The sequence below is a fragment of the Drosophila willistoni genome (genome assembly GCF_018902025.1).
Source record: "Drosophila willistoni isolate 14030-0811.24 chromosome 2L unlocalized genomic scaffold, UCI_dwil_1.1 Seg139, whole genome shotgun sequence".
NCBI lineage: Eukaryota > Metazoa > Arthropoda > Insecta > Diptera > Drosophilidae > Drosophila > Drosophila willistoni.
This window is the reverse complement of record NW_025814046.1, coordinates 1,709,625-1,731,160: the sequence shown is the minus strand read 5'-3', so window position 1 is coordinate 1,731,160 and position 21,536 is coordinate 1,709,625. Positions and strand designations below refer to the sequence as shown.

The window sequence follows — 21,536 nt, the reverse complement described above, 5'->3', positions numbered from 1 at the left end:
AATGAATGGCCAAAATGAAGTAAAAGAACAGTTTTGGGTTTGAATATCAAGTAAATTGAAATTGTGGTTATCAATTGAATCAGACTTAAGTTGGGTTTTTTCTATTGCACTAACTAACTTCTTATGTATTGAATTTGGCAGGCAAATAGAATGATACTAAAAGACTTTGTTAGATGAAATGGCATCTGCTGTGAATGTTCTTCAAAAAGGATTTATTTAGCTTTCCTTGGATTTGCCATATTTCAGATTTTGGTCAAACGATTGATCATTTTCCATTTGGCTTCCAGTCCCATTTCGGGTTACCTTCGACTACATAAATAAATTGGAAATTTATAAAGTCCAAAATTTAATTATTTATAGTTAGTTGCCATTTTGGGCTTAATTCCCAATGGCTTTCAGTTCTTAGGTCTTCCATTAAGTATATCAAAAACAATTTCATTATATAACTACTTGATACACTTTGGTTTCTGCATATAGAAGTTACATCGAATTTAACAGCCATTAGTTTTTAAGTACTGTATCGAGTTATAATCCACAAAAGTTTCAAGTTGAGTTGTAGCAAAATGATGAAAATACTTTACGGCCGTCGGGCATAAAGTGCAAGAGTTAAAATTTTAAGTGGATTTATTGCAGTTTTTGTGATGCAAGCGGTTAAAAAATTTTAAATCGATTTGTTGGCAAGCATAATATTTTAATTCAATAAACTATCTGGTTCGAACTCTACTAACTTTGTACATTTATAAGCTTAGTTTTTCATTTTTGTTTATAGTTTAAAATTATATAATATGTTAAGCCAAAAATAACTTTTTGGTGTTTAAAATTCCAAGAAGCGAAGGGAGATTATTAAGCAAAGTTTTCTGTTAACTAATTACTAGTGATTTTTTTTGGCTTTTAAGCTAAATTATATTCAAACCTCGTGAATACAATTTAACAAAAAATGAAAACAAATGGTTTTTAAAATATTTTGGAAACTGAGAGGTTGGAAGTGACGAAGTGAAACTTCTTAAGCTAATTTGAAATTTAAGTCAAATTTTGTATTTAATCCAGATCGAGGTCAATCTTAAAAAAGAAGAGTATTTCAAAGGCAACACAAAAAAGTGAGCAGGTTGTTTGTATAGCTAATTCAAGAACCACCAACTTCTATCATCAGCAGAAAGAACTTCAGAATTGCAAAAGCCATAAGAAGGCATTGTCTTCAACGATAAAACTAGTTGGGAATTGCAACTAAATGAAGCGAAAAAAGATTGGCGAAGACTACAATACCAAAGTGCAGCTCTTTTCGCTCCATTTAGTTGCAAGTTCCAAATACTTTTAGTCAAATATTTATTTATGATTGCTAATTTAACATTTTATTCAAATTTCATTATAATTTATTAAGTCTCTCAAACGAACTTTCATTTAAAGAGTCGATAATTAACAGAGATTTATTGCGGATTTTCTAAGAAAAATGAATACTAGTTCTTCTGTGAACAAAGGCTATCAATATTTTAAAGAAAACAATTGAAGTTTATTATCTTAAATGCTTACAGAATTGAAAAACAAGTACATAAATCTTATTAGTGGTTTTGATTCGGATTAGAGCATTATTATTCTATATTCCAAGCTAATGCCCTACAAATGGGATGGCTATGCCAGTGGGAGAAAGGTGGGAAAGGAGACGGGGGTGAAGCTTAGGGCTTAAAACTCTTTGGAAACTTGGCCAACAGTCTAGATGTCATTAGGGCTATGTTGGGTTGCATTCGCTTGGGCTGACAAACTAATTTGCGTAATGTTGACGAAAAACTTTTTATTTAACTTGGCTTGACTTGAGTTGAGCTGAGTTTGCTCCTTCCTCAACGCCCACTCAAACACGCCCAGGGTATTCGTAAGTTGCAAGGCAAAGAAATAAAAGCACGAAGGAGCTCTAAACTTTATTTTCTTGCTTTTCGCAGTTTTCCCTTGCATTTTAACCAAAATGCAGGCAGAGGGACGATAGGCGTGGATGGATCAAGTGGTAGGAGAACATTTTTGACAATCTGACAATTGGCGACTCATGACCGCTGCAGATTTTCAGTTTGAGTTGTAAATTATCCAGCCAACAAATTAAAGCAGTCAGATATCAAGTATACGCACCCCCATCCCCTCACTCCTCTCACCACAAAAATCTGAGAATTTTATGAGAATTTTATGAAAATGAGACCTACCCATGAGGCTGATTTTGATCTCTCAGTTTGCGCATAAATGTTTATTTCTCAGCTTTCTGGCTTATCTCAGAATTATGCGCAATGCTTCACACACACACACACACACACACACACACACACACTAAGAGAGTGAGTGTGGGGTGAGCAAAAAAAAAAAAAAACCAAATAAGAAATTAAAATAATTGCCACATTTGCCGCTGCCAAGCAATTAATCAAAGCCAGCCCCAAATGATATTGCGGTCCGATGGAATTATGAATGAATGAGAGTGAGCATTTAACCCTAATGAAGGCAGCCACTGATTTATGTTGCCAGAAAATGTTTGGCCACCTGTCACCCATCCTAAACAGATCGAATGTATGCTCCAACTTCAAAAACCTTTATGTATTCCTCTCAAAAAATTGCCAAAAATTCTATAAAGTATCCAGTCAGCATTCAGTGGTAAGAAAACTGAAACCTTTGCGTAGCATCGCAATAAATGTTCAAACTTAATTTAGGAAGGGGGAGGGCAGAGGACGGGAGAGAGAAATCAGCCAGCAATGACTCAATTTACGCACAAACTCAAGACGGAGGAGAAACGCAAAAAGTTTAAAGAATAATACTCTATATATACTCACTTTCTATACTCGTATATACAGAATATATATGTGAGTGAGTGGGTGTGCGTGTGTGTGTGTAGGAAAAAGTATTTGCAGGGGGTCGTAAATTGCGTGTGCCTGGCGATTTAATGCTTGGATTCGATTGCACTTGCCTTCGAATTGGCTTGAAGCACTCAAAATAGTTGCTCTTGGTTTTTTTTTTTTTTTTTGGTGGGGATAAACGATAAAGACAAACTCGAATGACTCAAGTGTTGGCCAATTGATAATCAGGAAAATAAATTAAGTTGTGGAATAAAATCAATAAACATTACCGCTGCAAAAACTCACATAAACCCTGACGTTGGCATCTTTTTAGGGTCGTAACTCTAAACGAATTGTGATCGGGAAGCCATTTAACTTCTTTTTGAGACCCCTACAAAGTATTGGCTAAAATGTAAGCACAATTTGACGTGAAGAGGCTTAAAGATAGCTCAAGCTGCTTAGACACAGTGGTGCGCAGTTTATTTGAATCACATCTTTCGGGGCATTTAGCCCAGTTTTTCTTTTCACTATGGAAACATTTGAAAATTTAACAAACATTTTGTGACATTTCTTATTTAAATCTATCTAGATCTAAAATCTCACATTATAACAGAATATAGCATATTTTTCAACTCAAATATAGAAAAAAATAGAGTTATAAATATATATACAAATAATATAGAAAATATCCCATTGATTAAACTTTTAACGCGATATTTATTATTCTTAGAACATGTCTCATAAGTCAAAAAGTATTCAAATTTCTAATAGTCTCAGTCTTATTAAAGGTGCTTTAACTTTAATGAATATGCTTACATATACAAATTGAAAAAAAACCCAAGATGCATAATATCTATATCTTCTACAGAATTGACATGATTTTCTAATATTTTGAATCAGGGACAGAATTAGAATTCAAATTTCAAGAGGGGGTCCAATCAAAATTTTAAAAAATCAAATCTGTAATGAAACAATATTGAAAAAAGCCATTTAGGGATGGTAAAATATCGATACATCGATACATGAGAAGAAGAAACTATCAAAATTTGGCAAGTTACGATTTAGTCTAAAAGACCGTGTCCGGCTCAGAGTCTGAAGTTTGAAATTTATGGCAGGATTTGGACAGTCTAGATCACCCCCTTGGTTCCATCTCTGTTTTGAATACTTACTCCAAATATTTCTTTAGTAAACAAATATATTTGTTACTCGCTAAATGTTTATATTTCAATTTGTGTTTGATAAACAAAACTTTGCTGATTCGTAAACATAGCAGTAGAGCAATAAAATGCCAATATTTTGGCATTAATTATAAATTAATAAGCTAGACATTTTTAGTATGGCATAAACGTTTCTTACAATTAAAAGAATTTCCGAAAAATCTACTCATAATTAGTTAAACTGTCTCTTTTAATTATTTTCTTTATTCTGTCGTTATTTTGTATCATTATTTGCTTGGGAGAAGCACTTTTAGTTATAAAGAATTTAAAGATTTTCATTCTCTCCATATTGCTTAAAGTTTCATTGTGCTAAATGTTCAAAAATGTTTACAAATCTTTGAAAATTAAAGCAATTTTAACGTCATTAAGGTATTAATTTCAAGGACAAGAATTTTTCGTTGGTTTTTTATAACTTTCAATTAAGTATTGTTAGTGTGGTGATTCTTTGATAATTTTTCCAAAGTGCAACAAAATATTTTCTATACATAATGGGTAATAGAATGTTTTTAAACTCTAAGCAATTAACAAATTTTCAATAAGTCTATCAAGATTTTTTAGAACATCTACATAAGTCGTTGCTATATTTTTTTTTAGGTTTTTTTGCTTCTGGCTTGCTTTTAATTTTTTGCTTTTAATACTCTTTATAGTCAGAGGGTAGAATGGTATTTAAAGCTCTTAAAACTGTTTGTTGGGAGGAAGGATTTAATGATGAGTTATGTTTATGGCCAAAAAACTGTTAAAGTTGTATCTTCTTGAAAATTTATTTGGTACTTAAAGTTTAATATATCAAATAAATTTCTTAAAAGTCGAATAAACAAAATTTTTGAAGATGAAGTATTGTAAGTTTAATTGAAAATAATTACTACTTGCTAAAAGGGTATTTTAAAGTCTGAACTGAATGGTTTTTGGCATTTTCCTGTTAGGCTCGTTTTTCATGTGACTTTGTGCTTTCGTTTGGCATGTGTCATAAATCTGCTCTCGCGCCTTAGCTTCCGCTGTTGCCGTTAAGAATCAAGCTATTTATCAAAAAAACGCGTCGGCGACGACGACGGAGACGTCATGCGGTGCTCCATGCTCCACGCTCCATCTCCCGTCTCAGTTTTCTGCGTGGGTCTTATCATCATTCCAAGTTGGCAACGCCTTTGGCGGTATGGGCTCATATGTTTCGCCACAGGATTTTTTATGGAGGTAAAGTTTGTGGCAAACAAACTTTACGCTGCCATTCTGTCACTTTCACTCCATACCCTTGCTTTTCTCTCTCTCTCTCTCTCTCTCTTGGCGTTGCGTGCATGCTTGTCACTTTGGGGGCAGCAATAGCAACCAAAATCTGGTAATTTGTACCTTCAAGGTTAAATGTTAATGTCCGACATTTCAAAACATTTGCCATGGCCAACAAAAAAGAAGACGAAAAAGAACGCAGTAAACGGGTTATGAACACGTGCAAGAACAAGGTGGTTGCCCGGTGTCGGCCAAATGGTGCGTATACGTAATTTTTACGGTCTTGCTAATTTGACTGGCTGGTCTGGCTGGCTGAAACAAGAACTAACTGTTATAGTTAGTTTGCTTAGGTTGCTCTGGCTCATAATTTAAAAAGAAGAACCGACTAATATAAACAGAAACAAAAAAAAAAAAAACAAAAAACCAGCAAAAGGACACAGGACATTATTTGTGGCAGTTGTTGGCCATTATGGCTGAGCGAAGGCGCATAAATGGCAGAAAACACAAACCAAGGTGATTTTGTGGCATCGGCTTCGGGTTTGGCTCTCTGGCTTTGGCCTTAATGGCAACTGCAAATGCTGCTAATGTTAATTTAAGAAAATATTTCTAGGCCCAAAAACCATACATACTAACATGCGTGGTATAGGAAGGGGAGGCGGAAACACTTGCGGTCGGGCAACATTTGGGGTAAATATTATTTGCGGTCAAGGCTTTAGACTTTTAGTTTTCACAAGCCAATCCCCTTGACGACGATTCTGAGACTGATTTGGTGAAAATAAGCGGACTGAAAGGGAGTGAAAAGGGTGCTGCTGGGTAGGTAGCGGCAGAGCAAACTAATTAAAGAAATATTCATTTAAAAATACTTGTACCGAAATAAACATTTTGGCTTCAGCCTGTGACGTGCAAGGGGCAATCAATTATGGCAGCTCCTACGGTTGCCTACATGCCACACACACACACACACACACCCAGATACACACCGAAAACAATTAATTATGTACATTTTGCTTAGTGTTTGCTTCTGTCTATGTTTGCCAAAAAAGAAGTACAAAAGGATACGAGCGATAGAAAGAGAGAAAGGCACTCAGCCTTGAGCTCAGACGACAGCATATGCTTATGCATGGCTAATTACGACAAATCCTTGCCCAAAAAGCAACCCCTCCCATTCACCACCCCACGCCCCCTACCACTTTGGCCATTCACATAGCTTTCCCCAGCAAAACATCCTTTTCCTCACACCAAAAGTCCGCGAGAACAAACGCGCCCAAATGAAGCACAACGGCAACAAGAAAACACAAATAGGATACTCTTTCTCTCTTTATCTCTCTCTCTCTGTGTGTGTGTGTGTGTGTGTGTGTGTGCTTGTGTGTGCGAGTGTGTGTAGGCGTTCATAATTATGGCCGTATTTAGAGAAATTGGTTATTATGTGCTTAACGCCATTTGTCTGACTGGAAATAGTTTGTCTTTGCCTTGCCAAGTAACGAGGGTTCACATACAAAGTTACCAAAGCTTGAAGTTTTCACTCCTCATGGGATAAAACTTAGCTTGGTAACAGCGCCTAACTATTGGTAAGTTATTTTTGGCACGAGTTAACCATATGTTTCTTATTGTACCTAGTACGAACAATTTTAGCACTATAATTGTAGTAAATTTAAGCTTTTTACATACCTACATCACATTGCATGGCTACATCATTCCAAGAGGAACTTATCGATAGTTAACCGTTTATTTCTGTATCATCGTTTATTTGCATCTTTAACGGTATATAGCGATTATATAAATCAGTAAGTATAATTTAAAACTCTAAATTTTTTATTTTATTAAGAGTTAATTTTTTGAAAAGTAAAACAAGGCTTTTGCCATATGTCTTATCTTAGAGATGATATATTATCGATTGTTTTTGTTACTGTTATCGTTTACATTTTTTGTAATACTGCAGGTCGTCTCGGGAATTGTTTATTGATTTGGCTTTGAATTAATTCGATTCCCTTTTTCAACAAATATGTTGAATTAAGCTGCACGAAAAGGGGACATGTCGTTTAACATTTAAAGGAATTAGGGAAATAAATTTGTAAAATTAATTATTTAATTGAGCAAAACTGGTGCCTTAAACATATGAACCTATCAATAAAACTCATGAGTAAATTTATATAAAATAAATATATATTTAAAGAACCACAAAGATTAATTCTCAGCAGACTTTGCTAAAGAATCTAGAGTTGTAAGGTGCGCGCAATAAGTAAGTGGGACAAAGACTTATCACATTATTTTGTCCAAAATATGCAGTTTTTCGATTTTTCTTTTCCTTCTATATTTTAGTTGTATTGTTCTTCAGCGATGACCAAATATTTGTAAAAAAGTTTCACTGGGTTATCCAAATACATTAATTTTAAGAAGTTAATGTTGAGTTTTGCGAACGAAATAAGTAAATGGGACAGATTGCTTTGCTGTCATTAGTGGTTAGATACGCCCATGAAATTAGTACTTTGAATAACAAATTTTTTTAAAATCTTTTAAAATTAACAAAAAAAAGGTGATTTTCAGGCTTTATTATATTAGCCATAATATATTAGTAGCCATAATAAGTATACATATCTGCAATCCTAAAACTAAATACATTGAACTACATGATGCCAAAAAAGAATGGCAAAACTTGCAACTGCAGATTTAACCTTATTTAAAAAAAAATTCGGTTTGTCGTTGTGAATATTTTGGCAATTGATTTCTTTTAACTTTTGGGACTTAAAAAAAACCTAATTCTTTGTTTCATTATACCCGCGTAAAATTTGGGCATATATAGAACTGATCATGTCGATCTGCTACTCTCTAGTTTCATTCATTTTTATGGGTTATGGGTTTCATATACTCAGATTTAAAATCTGCAAAGCTGTAGAAATTAATTGAAATAGAAAAAGTATCTTTCATGTGTCACTAGAGTGTTGCCCTTGATTTAAAATAAAAACGATGAGAAGAAATGTCTTGAATTTCCATAATAAATAGAGGACAGAGTCTCATTACCGAAAACGTAAGTAAAGTCAAAGTAACAGTTACATTGCTGATAACTTTAAGATCTACCCTCTTGGTTAGTTATTACTTGGCCAGTTGTGCTTGCCTAATACTTCAAATTGTTTACTAATTCATTATTATTGCCACTTTAAGCATATTGCCATGTCCAGAATATACAGCTTATCTTTGCTGTTGCTCCTTGAACAATTAGCTCCAACATGGATGTATGTACATATGTGTGTGTATGTAGTGTAGGGATGAGTGGTGCCCATCAATAATGCCTATTTGAGCCTCCTGCCAATTGGCAAAACCATCAATCCATCCATCTATCCAACCATCCATCAATTGTAATTAATCATGCTGCTTGCTTAATGATTTCACTTCAAATATGCAATAAATTAATGCGGCTTCTAAGAATGTGAGATAATTGTCACATGTTGCACTTTTTTTTTATTCAAATGCAGAATGGGAAGTGCTTTCTTTTCTCAGCCTGAGGATGACCTAGTCCATCAACAGTTTTTGTTTTTTTTTTTTGTTTTTTTGCAGGCGTTGACAATTCAGCTGATGAAAACTTTATGCCTTGGCTGTCATTGTCAGATATTGCAGTGGCTTTTTGTTTTGGATGTGCGGAAAAAGTCACAATACAGAACCATAAATTCATCATCTTTGGGATTGACAATAGACTGAGTTGTCAGTCAGTCATTCTGTCAGTCTGTCATGTGTGGCTAGACAAAAGACAAACAGTCTAATAGTCAGTCCAAACAAAAAACAAAATAAAAATACCAATTGCAAACGAAAGACCATAAAGGAAATTCAATTTGCATCTTTTTGCAACAGACAACATAGTAAATTAATTTAAAAACAAAAATTAACACTAAACATTTTCACACATTGGATATTTTTAGCCTTATACTAGATCAATAAATACCTAAAAATTTTTGTTATAAATAGTTATGAACGATGAAGGAACGAAAATGATTCATTAAATGAAATGCGTGGGTTACTTTTCCACCTCACAAAGTAAGAGAGAGTAAGAGAGAAAGTAAAAAGATCATTCGAATGAAAAGTAACTGCGGAATAAGGAAAAACCTTGCAGGCAATACGCATAATTTTCTTTTCAGTTTTCTACGCGACAAAAAAATTGTAAATGGCATTTATTGTTAAAATCTTTTTGCATCTATACAAGAGTATTTACCTATGCATATGTATATATATATAGAGCGAGAGAGAGAGAGAGGAGATAAAGAGAGATGCAAATATGTAGACAATTTCCACACATTCAGGTTCATTGGGGTCGGGCAAAAGAAGAAAGCTTCTGTGAAAGTGAAAAAAAGGTGGGCCGGGGGGACTAACGGGGGAGATTGATTTTTTTCTTCTTTCGAGAGGGAATGCGAACAGACAAAACAGAAATATTTATTTGTTGGTTGCTTGGCAAAAGATTATTTTTATAAAATTCACCTCAAGGAAGAACGGCTGATCATTGTCGTCCAACGGAGAGCCCCACATTCATTTTCATTTCTGGCATGCTCGCGAGTGGACGTATACGCAACCGAAATTGCCGACAAACCAATTAGGCAAATAGCCTCCTAGTTCGATAAAAAAATAGAAAAATAAAAACACATATAGATCAAACGAGAACGAATACAAGAGCGAGCGAGAGAGAGCGAAGTTTGCGAGATCGGGTCTATACACCTGTGCGTTGGGTGTTGACAAAAGGTGAAAAGGGTTCATCGTGTGAACCTTTGCCCTCGTGTGTGTGCCTCAAATAAAATCGAATATAAAAAAGCCATAAATTATAATAATAAATAAGGCAACAAAATTTGCATAGTTGATAAAGAAAGAGAGAGAGAGCGAGAGCAAAATAAAAGAAAAGTTGGTGGTGTTGCGCTGCCAACCGCCGAGGCATGCGAATAAATTTGCCACGGCTACAACAATTATCCTCGAATTGCAGTGAAATCCTCAAGTGAGTGAAGAGTTTTCTTTTCTTTTTTCGCCCTCACCTTTCTTTCGTCAATGGTTTTCGCCTGATTATGTAAAATGTCAAAAACTGAAAATGTCATCAGGTTGACAAAACTCATACCCACATAGCCCGCCCATCGTTAACGCCCACCTATTGCCAAGAGCTGTCAAAATTATTTTCATCTTGGTGTCATTTGTTGTTGCTGTTGAAATTTATGCATATAGATACAACATTTTATTAACACACACACTCACACACACACACACACACACAAAAGTTGTTGCTCAGATTTAGATATTCAAATTTTTTTTGCTTTCTATTTTTTATATGTAGATAGTCATCAAAAAGCATGGCAATAATTTCACACACTCAAAACTCACACACATTGGCATTGCTCATACGCCGCGTTGTTGCCTTATTTTTAGTTCTATTCAATCAGCGACATTTTCTTTGCTTGTTATTCTTTGCTTTTCCCCTTCTTTCTTGCTTGTTTGCTGCCAAGCTTTTCATTTGCTTTGCCTCATTCCACTAATTTTCTGATTTTCTTGCATATTTGACTTACGCTTTGTTTCTTTTTCTTCTCGCCTTTTTTTTTGTGCTTTTTCATTGCGATTATTTAGTTTTTTTTTTTCTTTGTTGGTTTCCCGTCGGCCATTAAAATTCTTTTCTATTTGGCCATTTATTTTTATTTTCACACCTGAATGTTTATTCTGAATACATTCATTTAATTTTCAATTCATTTTCATTTCATTTCTCATTTCATCTTTCTGTTGTTGTTGTTGTTGTGCAAAATTAAATGCAAAAGATTAAAATGCCATTTCAATTTTCCTTTCCCCTGCGGTTTTTGTTTTTTTGTTTCTGTGTTTTTTTTCTGCTTGTTTTTAGCATGAAAATTTATGAGGAGGATTTTGTGTGTTTCGCCTGAAAGTAGGCAATGATTTTTCACTTGCCAGATAAGTAGTGTGAGTAAGTGTGTGTGCTTTTCGAGATGGTGGGAGGAAACTGTGTGTGTGTGTGTGTGTGTGTGTGTTTGTGTGTGTACGTGTGAGTGTTGTTTCAATGAAAAGCAGCGTATGACTATGAAGTTCAAGGTCGCTGCCAGGTGTTAAAGCAAAGTGCAACTTTTTGAGTTAATTTACAAAGGAAAAACAAACTGTAGATACTTTCCTGTATTTTGCCAAGTTAATTATAAATTACTCAACTAGTTCTTTATGCACTCACACCCACATGCACACACACACACACTCACACAAAGAATGAGGAAGAAGTGTAATGGAATTGCAGTTGATTTTAATTAAGTCTTACCATTTATCTGCCCACACACACATTGCAGTCCAAAAACGCATTGAAGCTTAACTTATTTCACCCATTCACATTTACTCTCATTATGTATGTACATACGTACACATTGGCCTCTTTGTTAGTCAATGCGGTTTCCTTTATTGCAATGTAATTAAGTTGGCATCTTGTGGCTTAATGTCATAATGGTAATGGACAATGCATTGCTACATTTCTTCAGGTGATGAACAATGAATTAATGCCTGGCTAGTCAAAGATTTCTCTCATCATCCAAGGCCACAAATATATATATATATATATATATTATAGCATTATTTCGCATGGCTGCTTACCTCTTAAGTAGGTATTTGCTTAATCGCACAGAGCCTTGTTGTCTGTTTCCTGAATGCAACAATTGATTTTGGGGCATTAGCCAAGAAAGTAAAACAAATGCATGCGAATTCAATTGATTAATCATTCAATTTGGCATTGTCAGTTTAATCATTTGGCGTATTGTTTCTATATATTTACTTACAGGCAACGCAGTTAACAGAGCAAATAGATAAGGCCCCGCAGAGGGTGCCTCGGATATCTAAAATAAAAGCAACCAACAGACGTCTCAAGAGAAGCCTGTAAGTATTTTATCATTATTAAACTTGACCTTTAGTTAAAACTAACATGTGCTCCCAAGCTTTCAGGTCTTTGACTTACCTCACCAACTCTTAGCTGGTTGCGATTATAATCAAAGATTAGACAAACATATTTGACATGCATTTCAGTTCATTTCCACTGTGAATTATTTGAACATGTAACCACAAAATCAATATCCAGCCAAAACAATGTAATAATTTATGGCAATTAACTCAATGTGAGTAATACGGGACAGCGATAGGATTTGGGTTAACAACATTTGGATTACCTACTCATAGATTAGCATATAACAAAACTAGAACAACACTAAATCAAAGAGGCTAAAGCACTGTTTATTTGGTCAGTTCTTACATTTATTTTTGTTCATCAAGAATAATGTATTAGTAAAACAAATACTTTGGCAGGTCGATTTACATCTATTATATATTTATATCTCTATTTTTTTGGGTATGTATTTATTTACATATAAACTAGAAAGTTTTACGGTGTCAAAATTTTCTACCAAATTAAACTACGTTATATTTCTTTCTCGATCAAAATCATAAGTTATAATATGAAGTAGAAAGCCACGAGGGTCCACAATTCGAACCACTTTTAAATAGTTTTCTACAAATAGTACGTATTAGTATTAGTAGCTTACATTTTTACGTATATACTTAGTGGCAGTTACTCTCTAGTTACTCTAAACGGTATTACATGATGCTTATAATCAGTGAAGTAAGAAAAAATATTATAATTTAAATGCCTGGTCGACTTCGTTTTACTAATCACTAAGTGAAGCAACTATTTTAAATTTATAAGATTCTTTTTACATACGGCATAACCTGGATATGGATATCGGCTATAGATACTGATGTGGAACATATATACTTAATACGGTCAAAATTGCCTGTTGTTTTGGTTGCTTTTTAGCGACGTTCTTAATCGATATCAAGCCGTTTGTTTACCACTTCTAGGACGATAAATGAAAAAACAAGGAAGACATAAGTTTTATTATTTTTAACCAATATTTTAGACTTTTGATGTCTGTTTTCTCCGAAGTGGAGTTTTTAATAGTACCTACGTATGGAAAAACTTATGTATACTCCATATAGAAAAATATTTGGAAAATCCAAAAATGAATAAAGCCTTTTTATGTTTATTTGTCGACTTCAAGGCGGCAGCTATATATTTTGGCGATTTTATATACCGTTAGTATAAAAAAGGATAGTATTTTTCCACTTTTCGTACTTATTTTTACAACTCGAATAAATAAAAACAGGGTGTTTTGTTTCGTTGTCGTGATAATTATTATTATAATAAGTAAAGAAAAAGTAATTAAAGTCATAAATAGAAAAATAAACAAATAATTTGCAGATATAAGTAAATATATGTATTATGCTAATGCAAACAAACTTGAAGAGAATAATTAGCATAAACAATTCAAGGCAAATCTAAATTCATATAAAAATGGCTTAAGTCAGTATTTGAATAATTCATCTGCTTCTAATTGAAATGCAATATTCTAGTATCTTTAGTATACGTTTAGCCCACTTTAAAGATATCAATTTTAGATCGTTCTACTTCAAATGCGAAAATCTTAAAAAAAAAAAAAGAAGCAAAGTAAACAGAACTTTTCCCCTGGCGAAGTTTCAATTTGCATTTTGTCTGTTTTATTTCGGGATGAAGCATTTGCATTTCTATCTTTAGATCATTGCAGTCTGCCAGTAAATTCCTGGGCTATAGCATTATATTTAGCTTACATCTTGACTCCCAGAGAGTAAGAGAGCAGGGCAAGAGATACGACCTTGAGACTGAGCAAGAAGAAGTTGTGAGAAGGCCAATTTGAAGTACTACCTTTTTTTTTAGTTGGTTTCTTTGGTTGCTTTGCGAATCGAAGGCACTTAATAAGGCCCTTTGTATTTGGTATTTTCTTTTGGGGCCCTCAAGATGGAATGTGAACAAGTGAAAATTGTAAATGAAATGTAATTTCAGCCAAACGCTCCAATTTTCAATGAAATTTATTTTTAGGCCCTATGCCATGATGCTTAGATTTAGATGGAAAATGCCGGCGTGTGTCTATATTAATACCAAGTCATTTAATGACGTCAAAGAGTTGAGTGTGAGGGTATGTGTGTGTATATGGGTGTGTGTGTGTGTTAAATGTATCTGTCAGATCAGCAAATTACTTTGTGGCTGCTAACGGCAATGGGAAATGCTTTGCTTGTGGCCTGAAGTTATAGCAAACAATGTGAAAACTTCATTTCCCAAAAACACAAGCACACACACATACATACAAGCACACAAAGGCAACTACATATATTTGGTAACTCATTAATGGCCTGTGTATATACACCTATGTATATACTTATATATTATGTGTGTGTGTGTGCGTGTGCGTGTGCATGTAGCTCACATCTACAAAGAAACTGCTTGATGCCAAGAATATATCTTTTGCGTTTGTATTTCGATCGCGTATTTTGTTTGTTTGTATCTTATATAGCGGCTCTCCTTCTCTCTCTCGCTCTCTCTCTCTTTCACTTACACATGGATACAAATATATAAATATATGTAGGGGTATATATCTTTGGATACACACAGCACAAGATTTCTTTTTTGTATATATTTAAAATATTATACACTGCTTCTTCTCGAATGTGTGTGTTCCGTTTTAATTTTGTGTTGTTTTTTTTTTTTGTATTTTTGCCTCATGTGCTTGGCAATTTTCACTTGAGTTTTCAGTCGGTTTTTACATTTCCAATCGAATTCTACGAGACGGCAACGAACTAAAATAAAAATTATTTCTCTACTATAAATTCGACAAAGCAAATTAAAAATATATACAATATATAAGAGTTATATGAATTGGATCTACTACTATAAAGTGCCCGATCGGAAATAAATATCTTTAAAGGAGAATTGTGTTCATTTTTCTCACTTTATCTCTCTGTGTGCGTGTGTGTTTGTGTGTGTGTGTTCTGTGAAAAATTGTCATAGATTTTTTTTTTAGCAATTCTTAGTCTAGTCAAGTTTCAAACCAATTGCATTTTTATGATTGCAACAACACATCCCACAGCGACAGCAACAGCAACAGCAACAAAAAGAAAAGCAGCAGCAACAACATTGGGCAAATACCATAGTTTCCGATTTCTATATTGGTAAGATATTTGACCCAAATTCAATCGATTTGTATTTATTTTTCAATCTTTGACTTGCGTTTAGTTTGTGGTTTTTTTTTTTTCATTTTCTTTTTGGCAAATGCTTTTATCCGGCATTTTTTGTCACTTTGTCAGTTTTATTTTATTTTTTTGTTGTCCATTGCTAAAAAGTATGACCCAGATTTTACTCTATCCTCGCCTTTTAAATGTGTTTTTTGTTTTTGAGTAAATTGATGGATAGTTTGTTTGCTGATGATGATGATGATGATGTATATCATCGTCATAATGATCTTGAGTTGCAGTTGCACTTGGCCAGAAATTGCTTTATACGCGTTTCCTTTACTGTTTCCTGTTAAGTTAGCCATAGCCATGCTCTTGTCTGTCACATAATTGGCTAAAATTAAGATTCAAGGTTAATGATTTCGTTTTGTTGTTATTTGTGTGTGTGTGTGTATATGTTTTATAAACAAAACATTGAACAACTGTCGGCATCAATCTTGATTTGTCTCTGACGAAATAAGATAAATAATAGAATGTTAATTTATATTGCCAATTTTATTTTATTTTTTTTGGTTTTTTGTTTCCCTCATTCATAGAATTTTCCACTTAATTTGGCATATTATTTAGCAAAATTAAATGGAATTAAATGCCATTGGGATGCCACTGATGGTCTGCAATTGGTTTTCAATGGCTAGAATATAATATATATAGATATATATTTGTCTATATATATATTTGTGCAAAAATTTAACCAAGTGAATGGGACCAGTTTGGAGTGAAAGGAAAGGTAGTTTGGTTTGCTCATTGAAGCGAAGCTTTTCAATTTTAATCCCTTTCACTGGCAATTCAGAAATGCAATTGCGAAATTAGTTTCCCACACACACTCACACCACCTTTTCTATATTAGGGCATACTTTGTCCTCCTCTTCTTCCTCCACCTTCACCTTCTTAGCCTTCCGTAGATTTTCGAGTACGCACAATTTGAGCGTGCGACAAAATTTCTATTCAATTTGTTTTTAAGCGCATTTTCCAGTTAATTGCCTGCCATTCGCATCACATATCCATACATACATATAAATTTATATATATATATACATATATGGGCATGTGGGCGTGTCGCAAATTGTGTGAACTTTTGGCCGCATTAAAGCAACGCTTTAAATATATGTATGTAGACCGAAAGCAATAATGGCAGACAGGCATACGACAATTAGCGGTACACCATAGGCCATGTTGATGATGATACAGACACAGATATATGTATGTATAGACGAAAATGTATCTATACAATTTCTGTATGGTCGGGCTGGCTGTTTATTTATGAGCAGGAAGTGCGCACTACCGCAAAAAAAAGAAACAGGGGGGCACACTCGAGCACAGGGTGTAGGCGATAGCAAAAGATGCAGCAGCGACGAAAATTGAATGTATCTTTCTATTTATATGCATACACGATGAAATTGTACTTTTTGGCTTTTCTCATCTTGTAGGAAATCTGTGTCATTTTTATTCGTGTGAACAACATTCCGTTGAGAAATTTTGTGAAAAATATTTATATATTTATTTTATTATTACTTCTCCAATAGAATATAATTTCCGAGGAATTTATAAAAGCTTTTGAAATAATTTTATGAATGAAACAATCAAATGATTTTCTATAATTTAGTCAAAAAGGAGTAGTAGGAGTAGTTGACTTGGGCAATGTAGAAGTTCATATGCAATTATTTGATTTTATTAATATTTTTTTTTATAATTATTTTATTTTGACATTGGTATATATACATATGTATATGTATTAAGTGTTACTATGTTTTAGTTTGTTTCTTGTACAATGTTTTAGTTTATTTCATCTTTTTTATCAATTAGATGATATTTATTTCACTTTTACTCTTAGCCTTTCCTTTGTCAACATAATATATTCCTTACAAATATTTAAACATATGTTTTTAGGCAAATTTTCATATTAAATTTCTTTAGAAATATACATTGTTGTTTACAGCTTGAAGTCAAAGTGAAAGTAAAGAATTAAAAATACAGATAATATATGTATATAAGAGCCTGCAGTTTTAATCGATAATTTAATTTGTCGAGATTCGTCATATGAATAAGATTAAGTGGCACAGAAGGTGAGCAAGTTTTCTGTATTAAAAAACTTATATTTTTACAGACTCTGTTTAAAACTTCAGAATCACAAGTATCAAACTCTTATTTTTTATGCTAAAACAACATATAAATGAATGAAAAAAGAATCAAAGCTGGTCATCCAAGAGTTCAATAACAATATTTTTCAAATTTTTCAATCCGATTGAAAAATAGATCAAATGAATGCAAAAATTTATGGATTATCAGAGGGAATAATTTGAAAAAAACAATAAAGCCATTTGCATTTAAAAATGTTCGTTCCCATGTGCTATTCACGAAATATGAATAACAACCCTAGTATTGCCAGATTTTAAAAAGATCAGTACTTTAACAGCTTTAGTTAATACCTAAAAATGTTTGAGATTTAATAGTCGCTTTTAAGGTTGTCCTGTATTACTTTCGTAGGTTTAGTTTTGTGGTTGAAACTATATAATATTAATATAGTAAATGGTAGAGTCAATTAATCTTAAGTTTACTTTGATAGTTGGGCTAATTAAACTTAAGCTTAAACTAAACTAAGCTCCGAATATGACAACATGCTATTCAAAGTACATAAATGTGGACCAAACATAGAAGAACATAAAAACTTCTTTAAAGTTCATTTTGCAGTTTCTATCTAGTTTATCGTTTTTAGAGTTTTTATTTTATATATTTGTATCTCTGTAGATTTTTGAAACATTTAAATGTGAATTTATTGATTTTTTTGTATACATACATATGTATATATATGTTTGCTTCTTTATGGTATATAACCTTATTTATTTAATCTTTTAAAAATGATTTCGGTTTATATAAAAAAATTTGTAATAGAAAAATCACTGATGTTTCCAACAAGTATTCCTAAACAGAAGTTGAATACATATCACATTATTTAAATTTATAATTTGGGGATAGCTTATTTGCATCATAGGAGCAAATTTACATCAGGGTGAAAAAGTGGTCACCAGCCAAAACTTAAAACATTTAGGACAGATAAAAGATCTATAATATAGTCAACAAATTGATATGATAGGATAAGTAGAGAATTTTGTTTTCCTATCTGTAGGTACATGTGCGTGGCTCATTTTCAGTAACATTTCAAGTTCTTTCTTTAAATAAACTGAGCTTTCGAGCCGCTTTTAATGAAGCAGCAGCCATAAGCAGATTTGTGGCTTAGTATATTTGCCCAGGACAAATGAAGCGCATGGCCGATGAAGCGCAGGGAGATGGCGGGCGGATTGCGGATGAGCAGTGGAGAGACGGAGGAGGCATGTAGGTGGAAGATGCTACTGGTATGAGATGGGAAGGGAGGCGTATCGCGACTTACCAAAAACGAAATGGTCAATTTATTGCCTGACTTTTCGGTCCGTGTTCATTCAAATGCAAGAAACTCCTACGTAGCTTGTTATGCGGCAATCCGATTTTTTTTTTCTTCGTTTCGTTACGTTTTGCTTCCTCTTATTTTGCTTTTGGGTGGGATTATACTTGAAGAAGAGACTTGGTGGAGTGAACAACAGAACGATACACTGACTAGATGGCGGGTGGGCGGACTGACTGGCGACTTATGATGAGCTTAGATGCTGGCAATGGGAGATGCGAATTTATAATGATATGAATATCAAATTGACAGGAGATGCTGCCGCTGCTGCTGCACCGCCTTGTCGGAGTCGGAGTTTAATCAAATCAAGTCTAATGATTGCTTCATTTTTCGTTTTTTTTTTTGTCATTCTGTCTTTACAGTAAGCCATGGAACAATTTGAACAGTTGTTGACATGCTGCGTATGCCTGGATAGGTATCGCATACCAAAATTGCTACCATGCCAGCACTCCTTCTGCATGGAGCCCTGCATGGAGGGTCTGGTCGACTATGTGCGACGTCAGGTAAGCCATAAATCATAATGCATGAGCCAAAATCTCTTACTTAAGACTACGTCACACATCGACACAAAAAAAAGAAGCAAAAAAACCAAAAAATCGCTTGAGGGAAATGAAAACAAAAGGCGCCTCCAAAAAATAAAAAGAACAAAATTATATATATACTCATCTATATTGCATGTGTGTGTATGTATGTATATACAAATTGTCGAAAACATTGAGTTAAAAATCTTACTTGTTGTTGCTTGAGGCCCATTTGCGTAGAAGAATTATATAGCCAAAATATATATACATATATCAACACTCATACGTATTTACCTATATATAAGTATATGTATGACTCTGTGTCTGTGTGTATTTATAAAGATTTCTTTTGGCCCAAAGCCAACGCCACGCAAATAATTTGTAAGCATTTTCATTGTGTTCATCCCATCACATACAAAAATTGAGTATAAATAGGCGTAGAGCAAAGAAAACAATGATCAAATCGCGAGTCCCTTTCAATAACTGTCATGCGAGTATCCAAAAACCAAATCAGCCAAAGCACTATCTTTTGGTGGAAAATCTAAGACAGAGATTAAACTGATTGCGCCCTCAAGATGCCTTCACATGATGTTGCCAAATGTGAATTGGTTTTTAGAGTTGCGTATATTTTAATTTACAATTACCAAGACTTTAGTATAATTATGTAAAAATTTTAATTGGACTACTTTTTGTTTGTAATTTATTTTTATACATAAAAATTGGATTGCGGTGGAAGAGAATTTCGCATTGGCAATTAAACAATTTTTATTGTTGAACATTTTTTTCCCGTTAACCCACTTTTAAACAAAAGCTTTTTACGTGGAAAATGAATAAATATGTAGCTGCACTCGAACTCGGAATTAAAATGTAATATAATTATTACGGAACACAGTAATATTGGTTGACAAATTTTTGTATTTTCTTTATATATTATAAACACGACGTCTTATCTAAGTATAAGTGTTTTTTTTTTCAGTAGAGTTAAGAAACAATATGGCATCTTCTCAGTATATAAAACATTGCAATGTAAAAACATGATGAAATTAACCAAAACAACCTGGTTTTCCATATAACTTGACAAATTTTTATTCCCAAAAAGTCGAAAAATAAACCTTTATATTATCGATATACTTACATAGTTCCTATAATTTTCAACAATGAACAGTTTTATATCGAAATTCTAGGAATAGTTAAAAGTAGTCTGTCTTTAGATAAGTCACGGATCTGGAGCTATGGTATGGAAGGTGCCCCCTAAATTATGTTAAAAGCAGTCTTAAAATTCAGTTAGGATTAAAAATTCATATTATATTCAATTGCATTCATACACGAATATTTTTTTAAAGCGTTCATCTAATTAAAATGGTAATCAATGAGTTCATATTCTGAGAGGAGAAGGACAATATAGAAGAGTTATTTTCAAGTCTTATTTGTAAAAAGTATGAGAGTAATTAGTTTTGAATTACCAATAGAGCTCAGAATAGACTTCTAATAGAATTATTCAAATCAAGAAATTATGAAATGTTCTGCGGTTAAAACAAAAGTGAATACTTGAAGCAAACAATATTATTACAATTTCTATGTTTAACATTGTGTTAAGAGATGTAATACTTTTCCAGTATATCACTTCATTTCACAGCTCTAGATAAGACTTTGTACAGACAATGTAAATAGTTTAGAAATTAGTCCCTAATTAATGAAATAAAATGATTAATGATTCGATTCAATCTATAAGATAAAAAACATAGAACAAAGCATTTAATAAAAGACTCTACGAGTATTTCTGTTTAACCATTAACATCAAAGAAAAACTTAAATTTAAATAATTTAATAACTTCAATTGATTACAGGTAAAATGTCCCGAATGCCGTGCCGAACATCGCATACCCTACAATGGAGTACAAGCCTTTCCCACCAATGTCACCCTGCAACGTTTTCTCGAATTGCATATCGAAATTACCGGCGAATTGCCAGATCCAACATCAGGTAAGATTGAAATACTTGATTTAAATTTCAATGTTGCAATTGTTAGCTCTGCTAAGGTAGAGAGAAAAAAGGAGGAGGGGCCGGAACTGGAAACTATGAATTGAGTGTTGAGATCTGAGAACCGTTGTAGACCAAATGAATTTTGATTCACTGAATCTTTGCCTCTGTTGCTATTTAATATTCTGTGCAATGGCCATGAATATAAAATTGCAATTTGCACACAAACAAAGCAAACTCTATCCCATTTCAGTTCGGACCAGTCGAGAGA

General features: G+C 33.4%; 1 protein-coding gene across 10 annotated transcripts in view; it reads left to right on the top strand.

Annotated features, from left to right (window-relative positions):
• Positions 1–9,773: 9,773 nt before the first annotated feature.
• LOC6638499 (RING finger protein nhl-1) overlaps positions 9,774–21,536 on the top strand; it is a 29,990-nt gene continuing 18,227 nt past the window's right edge. For 5 of the 10 annotated variants that reach the window (XM_023177433.2, XM_023177426.2, XM_023177451.2 and 2 more), the window contains exons 1-4: positions 9,775–10,205; positions 12,018–12,112; positions 19,127–19,267; positions 21,133–21,268. In XM_023177433.2, coding sequence (XP_023033201.1) covers positions 19,133–19,267; positions 21,133–21,268 — 271 coding nt within the window. In that variant the 5' untranslated portion in view covers positions 9,775–10,205; positions 12,018–12,112; positions 19,127–19,132. Of the gene's footprint in view, positions 10,206–12,017; positions 12,113–15,117; positions 15,269–19,126; positions 19,268–21,132; positions 21,269–21,536 lie in introns of those variants that run through there. The other 5 variants (XM_023177440.2, XM_023177441.2, XM_023177436.2 and 2 more) reach the window with 3 other exon arrangements.